Source organism: Dipodomys merriami, unplaced genomic scaffold (assembly GCF_024711535.1).
Source record: "Dipodomys merriami isolate MVZ:Mamm:240054 unplaced genomic scaffold, mDipMer1.0.p SCAF_55, whole genome shotgun sequence".
Classification (NCBI taxonomy): domain Eukaryota; kingdom Metazoa; phylum Chordata; class Mammalia; order Rodentia; family Heteromyidae; genus Dipodomys; species Dipodomys merriami.
Window position 1 is genome coordinate 4,922,065 of NW_027206124.1, and position 17,201 is coordinate 4,939,265.

General features: G+C 58.2%; 2 protein-coding genes across 4 annotated transcripts; both read right to left on the reverse strand.

Moving 5' to 3' along the window:
• Positions 1–3,306: 3,306 nt before the first annotated feature.
• On the reverse strand, positions 3,307–7,821 carry LOC138811815 (cytochrome P450 2D17-like). Of its 2 annotated transcripts, none has more exons than XM_069999682.1 (9): positions 7,191–7,821; positions 6,425–6,596; positions 5,916–6,068; positions 5,661–5,821; positions 5,127–5,303; positions 4,828–4,969; positions 4,464–4,651; positions 3,930–4,032; positions 3,307–3,829 (listed from the first exon to the last, which is right to left on the reverse strand). In XM_069999682.1, exons 1-9 carry the CDS (start codon positions 7,377–7,379, stop codon positions 3,651–3,653), a joined length of 1,464 nt encoding a protein of 487 aa, XP_069855783.1. In that variant the 5' UTR covers positions 7,380–7,821; the 3' UTR covers positions 3,307–3,650. The 2 variants fall into 2 exon arrangements, with proteins under 2 accessions (XP_069855783.1, XP_069855782.1); XM_069999681.1 differs by having other exon boundaries at positions 3,930–4,071; positions 7,191–7,820.
• A 5,023-nt stretch (positions 7,822–12,844) lies between these two features.
• Positions 12,845–16,615, reverse strand: LOC138811817 (cytochrome P450 2D6-like). Of its 2 annotated transcripts, none has more exons than XM_069999685.1 (9): positions 16,329–16,615; positions 15,930–16,101; positions 15,472–15,624; positions 15,209–15,369; positions 14,675–14,851; positions 14,376–14,517; positions 14,012–14,199; positions 13,473–13,575; positions 12,845–13,369 (listed from the first exon to the last, which is right to left on the reverse strand). In XM_069999685.1, exons 1-9 carry the CDS (start codon positions 16,515–16,517, stop codon positions 13,191–13,193), a joined length of 1,464 nt encoding a protein of 487 aa, XP_069855786.1. In that variant the 5' UTR covers positions 16,518–16,615; the 3' UTR covers positions 12,845–13,190. The 2 variants fall into 2 exon arrangements, with proteins under 2 accessions (XP_069855786.1, XP_069855785.1); XM_069999684.1 differs by having other exon boundaries at positions 13,473–13,614.
• Between the last annotated feature and the right edge of the window lie 586 nt (positions 16,616–17,201).

Sequence of the window (17,201 nt, forward strand, 5' to 3'; positions counted from 1 at the left end):
TAGCTTTGAGCTGAAGAGCTGAGGGACAGCGCCCAGGCCCAGAGTTCAGCCGCCATGACCAAAAAAAAAAATGAACATCTGAAAACACAGGACTTTAGGCATGGCTCAAGTGGTAGACAGCTTGAGTTCAATTCCCCTGATATTGAATAAGGAAAAAAAAAAGCAATGACATCACATTCAAAGTTTTCCATTGTCATCAACCTGAAGGAGCAGGGTGCTACTATTTCCAAAAGTCTGTGGGGAACATGGCGCTTAACTGAGACTGCTGAGAAATCAACACGGGTAGTGTCTTCTGTGCTGGGGCCTAGAGGCTGGGCCAGCTTCACTTGAAGCTGAATAGGGATTATGTTATCTGTGATCTATGGATCAATCCATCTGTCATGTATGTATGTATGTATGTATGTATGTATGTATATCCATCCGTCTATCATCTTCACCCACCTAGGCATATACCAAGGGGACATGTGAAAGGGGGTTCTGCTGGAATCCCATTTCTGTGGCAAAGTGTCAAAGCAGAGCTGATCCCCTCCCCTGGTCCTGCTCCAAGATTCCACTCTCTCCACCACCCCCCCCCCCCCCACCAGCATGGGCTGTCTGTGTATGGTAGTGCCCAGACCAAACCCACAGGAACACGTGACTCCTGACCCCGTCCTCCACAGTCAGAGGTGAATGGGGCAGTGGTGACCCACTGGGGTTGACAGAGCCCAGGCCCCACAGCCTGTGCCAGAACAGCATGGGAGGCTGGGTGCAGGGAGGGACATGTTGGGAGCAGGTGCTGGCACTAAAGGTCCCAGCAGCCCAGCGCTGCCACTCTACAGAGGAGGAAAGTCGGCGTCTGGAGGGAAGCGAGCAGACCGGCAGCGCCCCCAGTGCCAGGACAGAGCCGCACAGGCTGTTGGCCGCCTGTCCTGTGCTTTTGGGAAAATGTTATCTAGCAACACTGGAGAGCCCTGGGGTACATCTTTGGCACTGATCATTCAGACGTGATAGAAGCTCTTGTTTGCAAATGCATTGGAGGTCATTAAGTTCAACTTTGATTCCTTTGTTTTTTAAAATCAAATCTCTCTTTTAAACAGCTCTTCAGCTAGGCCCTGCAGGCTCCCCCTACTCAGGATGCTAAGATCTAACGATCACAGTTTGAAGCCAGCACAGGCAGAAACTCCATGGGACTTTTTTTTTTTTGTCAGTTGTGGGGCTTGAACTCAGGGCCCAGGAGCTATCCTGAACCTCTTTGTGCTCAAGGCTAGTGCTCCACCACTTAAGGGACAGCATTGCTTCCGGTTTTTGAGTGGGTAATTGGAGATAGAGTCTCACAGGGACTTTTCTGCCCAGGCTGGCTTCAAACCTAGATCTCAGCCTCCTGAGTAGCTAGGATTACAGTGTGAGCCACCAGCGCCCAGCTCAGCATTTTCTTTTTGGAGAATTTAGGAGTAGTACTTTGGAAATTTTTTTCTTAGATTCCCTCTCTTCTTGGTTCAGGAATGTTAACTTTTATCCCTCTCAAGACCTCAGGTTTGGGGCTGGGAAGGTGGCTCAGTGGTAGAGCGCTTGCCTTGCATGCATGAGGCCCTGAGTTCGATTCTTCAGCACTATATAAGCAAAAAAAAGAAAAAAGCCGGAAGTGGAGCTGTAGCTCAAGTGGTAGAGCGCTAGCCTTGAGCTGAAGACCCCAGGCCCAGAGTTCAGGCCCCATGACTGGACTCCCCCAAAAAAAGACCTCAAGTTTGAATGGCTCATGTCATAGAGAATCTGCCCCCATCCTTACAATGCAAACCAACAAAACCAAAACATTTCAGTTTGGCTCTGTTTTAGGTACACGGGTTGGTGCAATAATTTTCAAGCTAGGAGAATAAGAGGAAGCAAATGTTTCCTAGGGCTGTGGGACAGCAACCTGGGGCTGGCAGGCGGGGTGAGGCAGGCTGCGGCTGTAGCGATGTGGGGTTGGGAAAGGCTTTTCTAGACTTAGTGGAGCTGTTCTCTCTCTCTCTCTCTCTCTCTCTCTCTCTCTCTCTCTCTCTCTCTCTCTCTCTCTCTCTCTCTCTCTCTCTCTCTGTCTGTCTCTCTCTTTCTGGTCATAGGCCCTGAACTCTGGGCCTGGGCGCTGTCCTTCAGCTCTTCAGCTCAAGGCTAGCACTCTACTACTTGAGCCACAGCACTACTTCCAGCTTTTTCTGCTAATGTGGTGCTGAGGAATCGAACCCAGGACCTCATGGCATGCAAGGCCAGCACTCTACCTCTGAACCACCTTCCCAGCCTCCCTCTGTCTTTTTGGGGGTCCAGTCGTGGAGCCTGAACTCTGGGCCTAGGCACTGTCCCTCAGCTCTTCAGCTCAAGGTTAGCACTCTACCACTTGAGCCACAGCGCCACTTCTGGCTTTTTTTCTTTTTGCTTATGTGGTGCTGGGGAATCGAACCCAGGGCCTCAGGCATGCAAGGCAAGCACTCTACCACTGAGCCACCTTCCCAGCCCCCTCTGTCTTTTTGTAGACCCAATTGACTGGCTGTCTCTTTCTCAGATCAGATCACTTCTTTGGGCAGGATGTTACTTACCAGCCCAGTTTTCATTCCTATCTTGCCCTGGCCCGTCTCATGGGCCGGCCTTGCCTCTTCATTCCTCCAGGGCTGTTCTGCCCATGAAGCCCACCTGCTCTTGCTGTTGCTCTGTCAAGTTTCCTTAAATGGGGGCCTCTCCACATTCATCCCTACATCTACCCTCCGTGGGGATCTAGGTCAGCCAGGATCACAGCCTCAGAAATTGGAGCAGAAAGACAGGAGCTGTGGTTTTCTCATCATAGAAGGGGAAACAAAAAGCCCAAGTATCCTGACACAGAAAATGGGATCTCTCTCTCTCTCTCTCTCTCTCTCTCTCTCTCTCTCTCTCTCTCTCTCTCTGTCTCTCTCTCTCTCTCTCTTTCTCTCTCTCTTTCTCTCTCTCTCTCCAAACCATCACCTTCTCTGTCCCCATCATTGCTCAAGGTCAAGCCCTCCCTAGGGCCTCAGCCCACAGGTCTCCATTCCCTGCCCTGGCCAATTTTCTGGCCGGTGTAGTTGAGGTGGCTCCCTGTTGGTTCCCATCAGGCCTTGCCTGGGAGACTTTGGCTCCCCATAGCTAACTGTGGAAGTTAACGCTGACCCACTTCCTGCCTTTGTGATGTACCCACTTCTTTGGGGTTTCAGGTAAGAAGTTGGGGCTGGGCGCATAGCTTGAGTGGCAGAGGCCCTGCCCAGCAGATTCATGACTTGGAATTCAAACCCAGTATTGCCCCTCCTGCCCATCAAGAAGGAAACCAGACAGAGTGGTGTTGTTTGAGAGGCTTCTTCCTGCTACAGTATCCGGGTATTGGGGATGGGGCTGAAATAGGGTGTCCAGATGCATCCTACCCCCCTCCTTCACCCAGAGCACTGATACTCCTCCTGACACAGGCGCCATGGAAGGCTCTGTTCATGACTTGGGCAGAAAGCCTTGTGTCCCGGGAGGGTTGCGGGTGATGCAAAGGTTCTGCTGAGGTTCCACATAGCAACCCTCCCATTAGGGTGCAGAGGTGACCCACAGGTAGGAAAGGGGGCGGTCCTGGGGGTTCTGGTTAGAGCCAGCACGTGCGATGTTGGGCCCAGCTGTGTTGCTGGGGTGGAGTGGGGACTTGGTGCCCTCTAGCGGGGCACAGCGCACAGCTGGTAGGGGGCTGGCATCATCACAGTTTCATAGACGCCAATGGTGCTGGGCCGGGGCTGGCCTGCGGGCACCGAGAAGCTGAAGCGCTGCAGGAGGCAGGTGAAGAAGAGGAAGAGCTCCATGCGCGCCAGGGGCTCCCCGAGACACGTGCGGGGGCCTGGGGACAGGGAGTGGGGACGGTCAGCTGGGGCCTGGGGGCCACCTCCCAGCCAGCCTGTCACCCCAGCGAGGGGACAGGGAGCCAGGCCCCCACACACCTGCTGAGAAGGGCATGAAGGCCTCAGGCTTCACAAAGCGGCCCTGGGCGTCCAGGAAGTGTGCAGGGTGGAAGCGGAAGGGCTGCTCCCAGGCGCGCTCGTCCTTCAGCACCGACGACAAGTTGGTGAGGAGCGTGGTGCCCTGGTGGGGGCATGGTGACAGAGGCCCAGGACACCCGACCGTCACACCCAATACACAGCCACGGCCCCGTGCTGTGTGTCCTTCCACCTGACCCGGAGCCTCACACAGCTCTGGGGCACCGCCCTTGCGCCCACAGCAGGCAGAGGACACATTTGTGTAGAAAGCCCCCAGGCGCCCCCATCCCCTGTGCCGGAACCCTTCCATGGCCCTATAGGTCTACTTTCCCCCAGCCCAAAAGATGCTGAGCAAAGAGCTGAACTTACCTCCTGCATCCCTCACCCCTGAGATTATAACATGGTGGTCCTGAATTGTATTACTTGCACAGAATACAGGACCAAGCTGTGGATGGCAGCTGCATGATCACTGGTCTGTCCTAGCATGCTAGGACTTACCTTGGGGATGAGGAAGCCCCGGATATCAATGTCCCGTGATGTCATATGCGGCACGCCCAAGGGGACAATGTCAGCAAAGCGCTGCACCTCATGGATCACCGCGCAGGTGAAGGGCATGCGGGCCTGGTCCCCCATCTCTGGCCGCCGTGCCTGCCCCATCACCTCATCGATCTCCTGCTGCACGCGGCCTGCGTGGACAAGCAGAGACACCGCAGTCAGTCCCCAGGCCTGTGCCCACCTGCCCCGGCCTCTGTGTGAAGAACTGAGACCCGGTGAGATCACCATGACTCCGGCTGAAGTGAAGCCTACACCCTGTTTCCACTTTTCCTCCCTCCCCCTTCCCTCCAGTCCCAGCTGGGCTCACACTGCACATCCGGGTGCAGGATCATGAGCAGCAGGGCCCACGACAGCGTGACTGAGGTGGTCACCATCCCTGCAGTGAACAGGTCAGCCACCACCATGCGCAGGTTGTCCTCATTGAAGCTGCTGTCGGGGTTCCCCTTGGCCTGTGCAAAGACAAGGGGGTTCTGGGCTGAGGCAGCAGAGGACAAGGCTCCAGACAGCCTCCACTGTCCCCTCCAGCCTGGAGCCCGGCCTCCCTTCCACAGCACCCTCAGGCCCTGGCTCTGGCCCAGTCTGTGGGGCAGGGTGGTCACTGCGCACCTTCTCCACCTCAGCCAGGAAGGCGTCGCTCAGGTCTCGCGGTGGCTCAGCGGCGTCCCGGGTCACCTTGTGCTCTGCCAGCAGCTCATCCAGCAGGGCTGTGAAGGCCTTCTGTGCAGGGAAGATCTTCCGATGCAGCCCAGGGATGCACAGGAGCACGGGGACTGCGTTCAGCAACTGTGAGAGCACAGATGGGAAGAGTCCTTCTGTGTTCACTGTACACCTGCACCATTCTCTGATCCTGTGACCTCCAGATGTACACATCCTCTGCCTGTCCCCACCTGTCGCCTGTTCCTCTCCCCAGAGGCAGCCTGCTTGCTTTCTCTGGCTCCAGGCACAGGGGGACACAGGTGGTCACTCTCCAGAGCCTTCTGACCTTAAGTCCCTTCTGTCATGCCTGTTGCCTGAGTTTCCCCAGATCTAGGCTTGACCTGTGACCTCTCCCCATGCCCTCTCCCCATGCCATCGCATGCAAACCCTTCTCCTGGAGCTGCAGCTGCAGGAGCTGGCCCTGCACAGCCCCTGTGTCCACACCGTGCGCATGTTGCTGGACTCTTCCTTCAGACTGTGCTGCAACAGCTCCAGCATTCTGTCCAGGGAGGCGTCATCATACTCGAAGCGGCGGGCATAGATGAGGGAGGCGATCACGTTGCACACGGCTTTGTGCAGGAGAGCCTTGGGGCTGAACGGCCGACCTGGGAGCAGTAAGTAAGACCTCTCTTCTTGCTTCTGGCCTTCCTCAGTTGTGCTTGTGTCCCTCCTCCCTTGCTCCCCACCAACACCGCTCACCGGAGTGGTCAGCGAAGGCCTCACTGAGGCAGCCGGCCTCCTGGGTCACCCACTGCTCCAGCGACTTCTTGCCCAGGCCGAAGTTGCGCAGGGTGGACATGGAAAACCGCCTCTGTTCACGCCAGGCGTGGCTGTAGTGGGCCATGATCAGCCCTGGGGGGGTAGGAGGGGGTGGAGACGTGGGCGTGATTTTAGCTGTGCTTCCAATCCCTGACCTGAACACGTCCCAGGCACTGCCTCACCACCACTCAGCAGTTGTGACCTGAACCCCACCTCCAATCAGTGAGCTGGGAGTCCTTCCTTCCCTCCCCCAATCAGATTCCTCCCCTGCCTTCCCAGACCGAATGCAGGTCACCCTGGCCTCATCCACTCTTCCCTCACCTGCTCCCTTCCTGCCTGCTTCTGATGGCTTCCCCTGAGCCCCTCCCCTCTGTCCTCTTCACAGGCCCCTGTCCTCAGGTCACTGTCCCCAGCTCAGTCCCGAGGCCACTGCCCCTGCCGCCCTTTGCCTTGAGATCTGGGTCCGTAGCCCACGTGTTCATAGATGGGCATGGGCGGGCGGTCAGCGGTGTCCTCGCTGTGCTTCACCAGCGCCTCGCGCACGGCCTCCAGCCCGTTCACCACCACCGCTGGACTCCAGCCCATGTGCAGGCTGACCACCTCCCCGAAGCGGCGCTGCAGCTGCAGGGGGAGCCCGGCGTTCCCATCAGACAAGGCCCTGGTTCAAAGACCCTTGGGTCTTGGGCACCCAGGGCAATCAAGCAGCGTCAGGAGGGGCCTGGCTTTGGGATGCTGGAGGCCACACCCTCCGCGCTCAGGGAGCCCTCCCTGCAAAGCCCACTGGCTGTGAGCTCCACAGAAACCCAAGACGGCCACAGGAGCTCTAAGCATGCCTTTGTGCAGGAGGACAGACTTCCACAGGGAGCGTGACCCCACAGGCAGGACCCTAAGAACACAGGGAGCGCCATAGGTCAGGGGCCACCTGACAACAACTGAAAGCTTCCCAGAGCCTCAGCCCTGGTAACCAGGAAAGAGCTGGGGGTTAGGCAGGTCTGCTCTGGGCACCTGAATCCCAAACCTGCTGCCATGTGCCAACCCGGCCTTTGCCCCACCACACCTTGGTCTTGGAAAACACAGACTGTCCTCAGGCCCTGCAGTGCCCTCCCCAGGGAGCCTCTCAGCCTCTGGGGCTCAGCTCCCTGCGCGGCCTGTGGCTTCCCAGCACTGGCTCTGGGGGCTCCGCATGCCCTCTGCTGCCCACCACCTGCTCCTCACCTTGTAGAAGCAGTATGGCAGGTTCTGGAAATCCATCTCCAGCAGGTTGCCCAGCCCTGGCAGAGGCACAGGGCCCGGCGGGTAGCGAGCAGCCCAGCGCTGGCGCCGGTGCATCAGGTCCACCAGGAGCAGGAAGATGGCCACGGCCACGGCCACGGCCCACAGTGCTTCCCCTGTCAGCAGCCCCATGGCGGCCTCCCAGCTCCCTGGATTCCTCCACTCCAGCGCCAGGACTGGACTGGGCACTGAACCAACCTGGGAGGGTCCCTTAGCTGAGGCTGACCTTTGTCTCTACCAGGAATCCACATGGGCAGACGTCCATGGTGCTGGGCAGGGCCACGGCAGCTGCCAGGCTGCAGAGATCTCTGTCCCTCCCTACTAGGACAGCAGGGAGCAGGGCAGACCCGGCAGGGCCCTCATGGAATGCCCAAGGCGGGCTGCTCTCCACACCAAGAGCTTCACTGGGCCTCACAGCTCCTGCCGCCCAAGGACCAGGCCTGGTGATGGCCTGCTGGCCCCAGGGCTCTGAGTTCTCTCAGCAAGAGTCTGGGCACGTGGCCTGTGTATAGTCTGGGGGTCTTTCTCCCGGTGGGGAGGAATGCACCTGCAGCACCGCTCTGATGATGTTTTCTCATTCTGACCCTTCCCCACACCCCCCAGCCCTACTCGCCCATCACATCACATTTCCAGCTGAGTAACTCTTTCTAAGGAGATACAAGTGTCCCCATTAGGGACCCGCAAACTCTTCTCCAAACCATGCATTCCTGTCCCCTATCCTCCCACAGCGCACTTTCCATGTCAGACTCCTCACACACCTAATCACACACATACCACTCACACCTCCCCAGACATCTACCTGCCCGCCCAGACACCCACAAACCACCTGTGACCACACAACACTCACATACAGAGACTGGCTACACAAATGTCCATGCAGTGCTCTGATGAACAAGCCTCTGTTCCCAGCACACTGTGGGAGCCCTGGCTCCTCCAGGCTGAAGCTTCCTGGGTGTGGCCTCTGTTCAGGGAGGATTAGGCCCCACTGAGGCCTGGCCCTGCCCATGTTCTCTCACCTGACCCTGCCAAATTGAAGTTGAGACAATTGTACAGTTTTGAGCTCAGAGTTTCCCTGGTCCAATTAATGGCCATAAGGTTTCTGGGCAAAGAAGAACCTGAGACTGAGAGCTTCTGGATCATTCTTAGCCTGAGGCAGTGCTCCAGGACCTGGAAAGGCTGACTCCAGAAGAGCTCAGAGCAGCACCAGCACTGAGGCCAGGCAGAGGGAGAGCAGGAGGTGGGAGCAATGGCAGAGGGTGAGAAATCACAGCCCCTAACGAGGAGACTGGAGGAAAGAGGTGGGGTAGTGCACGGTTACCCCAGGGGACTGACTTGGGGCCAGAGGCAGGATGGAGGGAGGGGAAGGAGGAGAAAGTTGTGAAGATCCTTCCCCACCCCTGCTGCAGATGGCACTTGCAGGAAGATTGGTGGGAAAGGGGCAAAGTTACCACCTAAGTGAGAATGAGGCCTTGATCTTGTCACAGTGCTGATTGGAAGGGCCTGAGAATAAGGAAAAGAGATGGAGGGAGACCAGGTGTTAGCGAAATGAGTCCCTTCCCATAGCTTAGCACGCTCCTTCCCCGCTCCACGGCTTGGCACGCTCCCTTCCTGGGCAACACTAGGTCCATGTAGTAAAGGCAGCAAATCATCAGCCTCCAGCCCCCTCTGCCTTGGGATGGCACTCCTCTGGGCAGCTGCCACCCTAGAAGGCAGCAAGAGCCCCTTAGAGTGACCTTCAGGTCTGGGCAGCTGCAGGGCTCCATTTCTACTACTTAGGCAGCAGCCATTGATCCCAGTCCACCATGATGAAGCCCCTGGCCCTCACCTCCACACCGGGGTCTCCTCGCTGCATCTAGCTCCTCATAAACCTCCCAGGTTATATAGGTCACTCCGACAGTAGCCGGGGCTGCTTCTCACTTCTCCCTTGTGAGAAGGGGTCTGGCCAGCCCCTTTCCCAGCAATAAACCTTTCTTTGTTCTCTGTACCTGGATGTCTGCATAGTTCTCTGGCAAAGTGTAATAATCTTTCAGCAGGGCTCCCTGATTGCCCAGGTTGGGAGAAGCCCAGACGGTGGGGAGCACGGGAATGGGGTCATGGGGAGCAGGTGCGGGGCGGGGGGCTCTGGAGGCAGGAAGTGGAGGACACCTCCATCCAAGCTGCTGCGCTGCGTGCCAAGCAGAGCAGGAGGAGGCAGAGGCAGGGAGCGCGACTCCCTGAGAGAATCTGAGACAATTTCTGTGGAGATGGGGAGCTGGCAGGCCACCCGGGGCCCTCTCCCGAGGGACATGCCCAATAGCATCAGAGATTTCAAACAGGAAGGTGTCATGGGCTGGTCAGGAAATCTCCCTCAAGTCTCCCAAAGTTGTTGTTGTTACTATTATTTTTTGCCAGTCCTGGGGCTTGAACTCGGGGCCTGGGCACTGTCCTTGAACTTCTTTTGGCTAGCACTCCAATTCTTGAGCCACAGATCTACTTCTGGCTTTCTGGTGGTTAACTGGAGGTAAGAATCTTATAGCCCTTCTGGCCTGGGCTGGCTGTGAAGCTGGAGCCTCCAATCTCAGCCTTCCGAGTAGCTAGGATTACAGGCCTGAGCCACCAAGCCCAGCTCCAAGGTCCTTTTTAGATGGCACTTAATCCAGAAACATGCTTGAAAGTGTTAGTAGTTTTTAACCAGGTTATTTACTATTTTAATTACCCACTTAACCTAGGAACATTTTCTGCCCAGTTTCAACAGCTCTGAGCCTTTTTCCTTCATCCTTTCCTGTGCATCTTCCCCCGCTCTGATCTGGGGATCCTTCTCTGCTCTGCATGGAAACTAGGTTTATTGGGGATGCGGGGTGGGGAACTGAGGTCTTGGGGGAAGCACCAGAGGATTTTCCAAACTCCTGCTGAGTTTGAGGTACAGCTGCCCTGGCCAGCCATGCCCTGCTGGGCCCTGTGGGGGAAGGTTCTGGGCCTCCATCCCTGCCACACACCAGGAGGGGGGGCTGGAGTCCTGGCCTACAGGACACAGTGGCCATTGGCCCTCTTCTCTTCCTAGACTGAAGATGGTGCTGGGATTCTGCTGCCAGAGAGAAGGGTAAAGTTCGTTATTTGGGCCCCAAAAAATCAAAGATGGGGATCCCCTACCTGGGCTGAAGATTGTGAGGTGTCTGGGAATTGGGGTAAGGGGAAGGAGCTATGTGTGAGCAGCAGAGCTGATGGCCTGGCCTGCAAGGTGGGACATGCCTCGGTGTATGTGAACAGCTGTCTCCGAACGTGTGTGTGTGTGTGTATCTGTCTTTGTGTGTGTCTGTGTCTGTGTATGTCTGTGTATGAGTGTGTGTGTGTGTATGTGTGTGCCTGTGTGTGTGTGTGTGTGTCTGTGTCTGTGTATGTCTCTGTGTGTGTGTGTGCTCGTGTGTGTGTGTGCTCGTGTGTGTGTGTCTGTGTGTGTGTGTCTGTGTCTTTGTATGTGTATGTGTGTGTGTGTGTCTGTCTGTGTATGTGTATGTGTGTGTAAGTGTGTGTGTGTGCGCTCGTGTGTGTGTGTGTGTGTGTGTGTGTCTGTCTGTGTGTGTGTGTGTGAGTGTGTGTGTGTGTGTGTGTGTGTGTATGTTTGTGTAATCAGGGAGCCACTGTCCTGGCTGTGCTACTCTGTGCTTGGGACAAGCAGGATCTGTGCAGGAAGGCAGAGCTGTGGGCAACTGTGGGGAAAGAGGGAATGTAGAACAAAATGCCCGGCGATGCCAGTCCGGTGTAGCGGGTTTAGCTGGGGGCTCTCCTGTTGGGCTCTCCCTCTGGGCAGGACAGACCCAGTCAATCACTGCAGGGGAAAGGAGGAGGGAGGGATCCAGGGGTGCATTGTGGGCTCTAGGCCAGGCAGGTAGCAGCGCTCAGCCCAAGGCCTGGTGCCCTGAGATTTGTTCAGCCTCCAACGCTGAGTGGAGGCTGCCAGGGGGAGGAGGCTGGCGGCTCAGAGGAGGAGGAAAGTGGCTCCCACTGCCGAGGGCCGGCGGCCGGGCTCATGCTCATGGCGCCTTCTCTCACAGGCTCCACAGGTCCCTGTACCTGGTGCACATCTTCATTGTTGCAGGTAAGGGCTGAGGGCTGGGCGGGGCATGGCAGGGCCTGGAACCTGACCCCTACCCAGTCTCCAGCTGCTCACCAGGCTTCCACAGTGCCAAGGCTGTTAAAGGCCTGCCTGCCACAAGGACTGGCACTGCTCGGAGCCAAGGCGGCGCCAGGCCCTTTCTTCCCCCTCAGAATGAACTGGGGATTTGAACTCACCTCTCAGTCTAAAGTCTACTTTGGGCCATTCCTAAGTCACAGACCAACCAAAGCCCACACAACCACTCCAGGCCCTAGGAAGGGAATCATACAATTCCCAAACACCAGGACACTAGCCACACCACCACGCACCGCCACAGAGTGCAGGTCACACAATCATGAAACCACTAGAGTAGACTTCACACAACAAAACACTCCAGAGCCGACACCGGACAACCACATAACACCTCAGGGCAGAGGTCACATAAACACACAATGCCCCAGGAAAGACATCACAGGCCACACAGCATGCTAGGGTGGAGATCACAGAATCACACAACACCCGGCAGAGATCAGCCATCCACACTGCATCCCGACGCAGATCCCATGTGCACTTCCTCCTTTCAGGGGCCCCAGGCTGCCCGGGGAGCAGGGGCCGTGCACAGACAATACGCCACACTCCCTCCTGCCAACACAGTGCCTTGGCTGCCAGCCTGGGCTGCCAGGAACTGCTTGGCAGCTCAGTTGTCTTCTCTGCCTCTTTATCTGGCCCAATTCAGGGCTTCATTTGCTTCCTCTTTCCTCCAGGCCTGTTCTTCCCATTGGGCTCACCCACAGTCCACCTGGACTTTGTGGTTTCTCAGTCATGTCTTCTTCGATGGGGGCCCCTCCTCATTCATCCCTACACCTGCCCTGAGCGGGGATGTAGATCAAACAGGATCACAGTGACAGAAATCACAGCAGATAGGAGCTGTGATTTTCTCATTATAGAAGGGGAAACACAAGCCCAGGTTCACCTAATATAGTGACAAAGGAAAAAGGGGATCTCTCTCTCTCCCTGTCTCTCTCCTTTTATGTCCCTATCACTGCACAAGGTCAAGCCCTCCCTAGGGCCCCAGCCCACAGGTCTCCATGTCTTTTCCCTGGTAACCTCTCTGGCCACTGTACTTGAGGGCAGCAGGCTCAGAGCCTTGACCCGTGGCCTCCCACTCCAGCCTGGCCAGAGAGGAAACTTCTCAGCCCAAAGAGGACAGAACGCCAGCTTGCCTGATGGGCCAGGGCAGCCGGGCAGTGCTGTGTCCGGGGGCTGCGAGGCTCAGCAAGGGGGCTCCCTGTTGGTTCCCATCAGGCCTTGCCAGGGAGACTTTGGCTCCTGATAGCTAACTGTGGATGTTAATGCTGACCCACTTCCTACCTTCCTGATGTACCCACTTGTTTGGGGTCTCAGGTAAGAAGTTGGGGCTGGGTGCATAGCTTGAATGGCAGAGGCCCTGCCCAGCAGATTCATGGCTTGGAATTCAAACCCAGCACTGTCCCTCCTGTACCCAGAAAGGAAGAAGACACAGTGGTGGTATCTGAGAGGCCTCTCCTTGCCATGGGGTTTTAGAGATGGGGCTGAAATAGGGTGTCCAGATGCATCCTAACCCCCTCCTTCACCCAGAGCACTGATACTCCTCCCTGAGACAGGCGCCATGGAAGGCTCTGTTCATGACTTGGGCAGAAAGCCTTGTGTTCCGGGAGGGTTGCGGGTGATGCAAAGGTTCTACTGAGGTTCCACATAGCAACCCTCCCATTAGGGTGCAGAGGTGACCCACAGGTAGGAAAGGGGGCGGTCCTGGGGGTTCTGGTTAGAGCCAGCACGTGCGATGTTGGGCCCAGCTGTGTTGCTGGGGTGGAGTGGGGACTTGGTGCCCTCTAGCGGGGCACAGCGCACAGCTGGTAGGGGGCTGGCATCATCAAAGCTTCAAAGACCCCAAAGTCGCTGGGCCGGGGCTGGCCTGCGGGCACTGAAAAGCTGAAGCGCTGCAGGAGGCAGGTGAAGAAGAGGAAGAGCTCCATGCGCGCCAGGGGCTCCCCGAGACACGCGCGGCGACCTGTGGGGGACAGCCAGCGGGGATGGTCAGCTGGGGCCTGGAGGCCACCTCCCAGCCAGCCTGTCACCCCAGCGAGGGGACAGGGAGCCAGGCCACCACGCACCTGCTGAGAAGGGCATGAAGGCCTCAGGCTTCACAAAGCGGCCCTGGGCGTCCAGGAAGTGTGCAGGGTGGAAGCGGAAGGGCTGCTCCCAGGCGCGCTCGTCCTTCAGCACCGATGACAGGTTGGTGAGGATCGTGGTGCCCTGGTGGGAGGTGCTTGGTGAGTGGGGCTGGGGGCACTGAGACTGCACACTACACACACAGACACTGCCATAACCTGTGCGCATCCTTTCATCTGACCCTGGGCCCCCAGGACCTCTAGGGTGCTGCCTTTGTTGCCCCAGTAATCAAGGGAAACATTGAAAGAGTGCGCCCGCAGGCCCCCCCATTCCCTGTCCCGGGACCCTTCCATGGCCCTATAGGTCTACTTTCCCCCGGCCCAAAAGATGCTGAGCAAAGAGCTGAACTTACCTCCTGCATCCCTCACCCCCGAGATTATAACATGGCGGTCCTGAATTGTATTACTTGCACAGAATACAGGACCAAGCTGTGGATGGCAGCTGCATGATCACTGGTCTGTCCTAGCATGCTAGGACTTACCTTGGGGATGAGGAAGCCCCGGATATCAATGTCCCGTGATGTCATATGCGGCACGCCCAAGGGGACAATGTCAGCAAAGCGCTGCACCTCATGGATCACCGCGCAGGTGAAGGGCATGCGGGCCTGGTCTCCCATCTCTGGCCGCCGTGCCTGCCCGATCACCTCATCGATCTCCTGCTGCACGCGGCCTGCGTGGACAAGCAGAGACACCGCAGTCAGTCCCCAGGCCTGTGCCCACCTGCCCTGGCCTCTATGTGAAGGGCCAAAACCAGGTGAGGTCATCATGACTCCGGCTGAAGTGAAGCCTACACCCTGATTCCACTTTTCCTCCCTCCCTCTCCCCTCCAGTCCCAGCTGGGCTCACACTGCACATCCGGGTGCAGGATCATGAGCAGCAGGGCCCAAGACAGCGTGGTGGAGGTGGACACCATCCCTGCGGTGAACAGGTCAGCCACCACCAGGCGCAGGTTGTCCTCATTGAAGCTGCTGTCGGGGTTCCCCTTGGCCTGTGCAAAGACAAGGGGGTTCTGGGCTGAGGCAGCAGAGGACAAGGCTCCAGACAGCCTCCACTGTCCCCTCCAGCCTGGAGCCCGGCCTCCCTTCCACAGCACCCTCAGGCCCTGGCCCTGGCCCAGTCTGTGGGGCAGGGTGGTCACTGCGCACCTTCTCCACCTCAGCCAGGAAGGCGTCGGTCAGGTCTCGCGGTGGCTCAGCAGCGTCCCGGGTCACCTTGTGCTCTGCCAGCAGCTCATCCACCAGGTCCATGAAGGCCTTCTGTGAAGCGAAGACCTTCCCAGGCAGCCCGGGGATGCGCAGGAGCACGGGGACTGCGTTCAGCAACTGTGAGAGCACAGATGGGAAGAGTCCTTCTGTGTTCACTGTACACCTGCACCATTCTCTGATCCTGTGACCTCCAGATGTACACATCCTCTGCCAGTCCCCACCTGTCGCCTGTTCCTCTCCCCAGAGGCAGCCTGCTTGCTTTCTCTGGCTCCAGGCACAGGGGGACACAGGTGGTCACTCTCCAGAGCCTTCTGACCTTAAGTCCCTTCTGTCATGCCTGTTGCCTGAGTTTCCCCAGATCTAGGCTTGACCTGTGACCTCTCCCCATGCCCTCTCCCCATGCCATCGCATGAAAACCCTTCCCTGGAGCTCCAGCTGCAGGAGCTGGCCCTGCAGAGGGTTCTGAGTCCGCACCACAGTTATGATGCTGGACTCCTCATTCATTTTGTTCTGCAACAGCTCCAATATTCTGTCCAGGAAGGTGTCATCATAATCGAAGCGGCGGGCGCAGATGAGGGAGGCGATCACGTTGCACACGGCTTTGTTCAGGAGAGCCTTGGGGCTGAACGGGTGACCTGGGAGCAGTAATGACATCAATGTATCGACCTCCCCTCAGGCCCCCAGTTCCCCCTCTACCCCCTTCCTCGTTTTGCTGTGTCCCTCCTGCCAACGCTCACCGGAGTGGTCAGCGAAGGCCTCACAGAGGCAGCCGGCCTCCTGGGTCACCCACTGCTCCAGCGACTTCTTGCCCAGGCCGAAGTTGCGCAGGGTGGACACGGAGAAGCGCCTCTGTTCGCGCCAGGCGTGGCTGTGCCGGGCCATGAACAGCCCTGGGAAGAGGGGGGCGGGGAACTGGGTGTGGCTCCAGACTCACATCCAATCCGTGACCTAGACAGGACCCAGGCACCGCCTATCCACCTATCAGCGACCTGGGCGTGACTCGGGCCGTCCCTCCTCCAATCACATTCCTGTCCCGCCTCCCACACGCTGCTGGCGTCCCGGCCACGCCCACTGCCTTCCGGACCTGCTCCCTGTCCTCCCTCCCGAGCCCCGCCCTCCGACCTCCCAGGGCCCCCTGTCCTCAGGTCACCGTCCCCAGGTCAGTCCCGAGGCTGCCGCCCGTGCCGCCCTTTGCCTTGAGATCTGGGTCCGAAGCCCAGCTGTTCCAGCGCGGGCATGGGCGGGCGGTCAGCGGTGTCCTCGCTGTGCTTCACCAGCGCCTCGCGCACGGCCTCCAGCCCGTTCACCACCACCGCTGGCCTCCAGCCCAGGTGCAGGCTGACCACCTCCCCGAAGCGGCGCTGCAGCTGCGGGGGGAGCCCGGTGTTCTCCTCAGACAGGGCCCGGTGCCACCCCCGGCCTTTGCCCCGCCACACGTTGGTCTTGGAGAGCCCGGACTGTCCTCAGGCCCTGCAGTGCCCTCCCCAGGGAGCCTCTCAGCCTCTGGGGCTCAGCTCCCTGCGCGGCCTGTGGCTTCCCAGCACTGGCTCTGGGGGCTCCGCATGCCCTCTGCTGCCCACCACCTGCTCCTCACCTTGTAGAAGCAGTATGGCAGGTTCTGGAAATCCATCTCCAGCAGGTTGCCCAGCCCTGGCAGAGGCACAGGGCCCGGCGGGTAGCGAGCAGCCCAGCGCTGGCGCCGGTGCATCAGGTCCACCAGGAGCAGGAAGATGGCCACGGCCACGGCCATGGCCCACAGTGCTTCCCCTGTCAGCAGCCCCATGGCGGCCTCCCAGCTCCCTGGATTCCTCCACTCCAGCGCCAGGACTGGACTGGGCACTGAACCAACCTGGGAGGGTCCCTTAGCTGAGGCTGACGTTTGTCTCTGCCAGGAATCCACATGGGCAGACGTCCATGGTGCTGGACAGGGCCACAGCAGCTCCCAGGCTGGGACAACTGCAGAGGTCTCTGTCCTCCTCCCACTGCTACTCAGAGCAGCAGGGAGCAGGGCAGACCAGGCAGGGGAGCCAGCCCTCCTGCATCAAGCACTGCCTGCCTGCTCACTTCTCACAATAATGGTCTCACTTCTCTGTCCCCACTTCTGCTCCTCCCTCACCCTGTCCAACCGCACCTCTCATGTGCCGCAGCATCTCTCCAGTCGTGTCCTTTCCCTTCCTACCCTCATCTTAGAAAACAGGTTGATTGTGCCTGCTCCTGAGGACCCTGCCTTCCCTCTTTGTCCTCTGTGCTGATTAAAGGGAGCGTGGAGTGGAGATCACAGAGGGAGATATCCTCCATCTGTGTCAGTTCTCATCTCAGGTCCCTCATGGAATGCTCTCCACACCAAGAGCTTCACTGGGCCTCACAGTTCCTGCCGCCCAAGGACCAGGCCTGGTGATGGCCTGCTGGCCCCAGGGCTCCGAGTTCTCTCAGCAAGAGTCTGGGCACGTGGCCTGTGTATAGTCTG

Coding starts and splice junctions, on each gene's coding strand:
- LOC138811817 (XM_069999684.1), bottom strand. CDS start 16,517: ATGGGGCTGCTGACAGGGGAAGCACTGTGGGCCATGGCCGTGGCCGTG. Junction 15,625..15,929: donor CTTCGGACCCAGATCTCAAG/GCAAAGGGCGGC, acceptor CCCTCTTCCCAG/GGCTGTTCATGGCCCGGCAC. Junction 13,615..14,011: donor GGGGCTTCCTCATCCCCAAG/GTAAGTCCTAGC, acceptor ACCTCCCACCAG/GGCACCACGATCCTCACCAA.
- LOC138811815 (XM_069999681.1), bottom strand. CDS start 7,379: ATGGGGCTGCTGACAGGGGAAGCACTGTGGGCCGTGGCCGTGGCCGTG. Junction 5,304..5,660: donor AGTCCAGCAACATGCGCACG/GTGTGGACACAG, acceptor GTGCTCTCACAG/TTGCTGAACGCAGTCCCCGT. Junction 4,970..5,126: donor TCCTGGCTGAGGTGGAGAAG/GTGCGCAGTGAC, acceptor GTCTTTGCACAG/GCCAAGGGGAACCCCGACAG.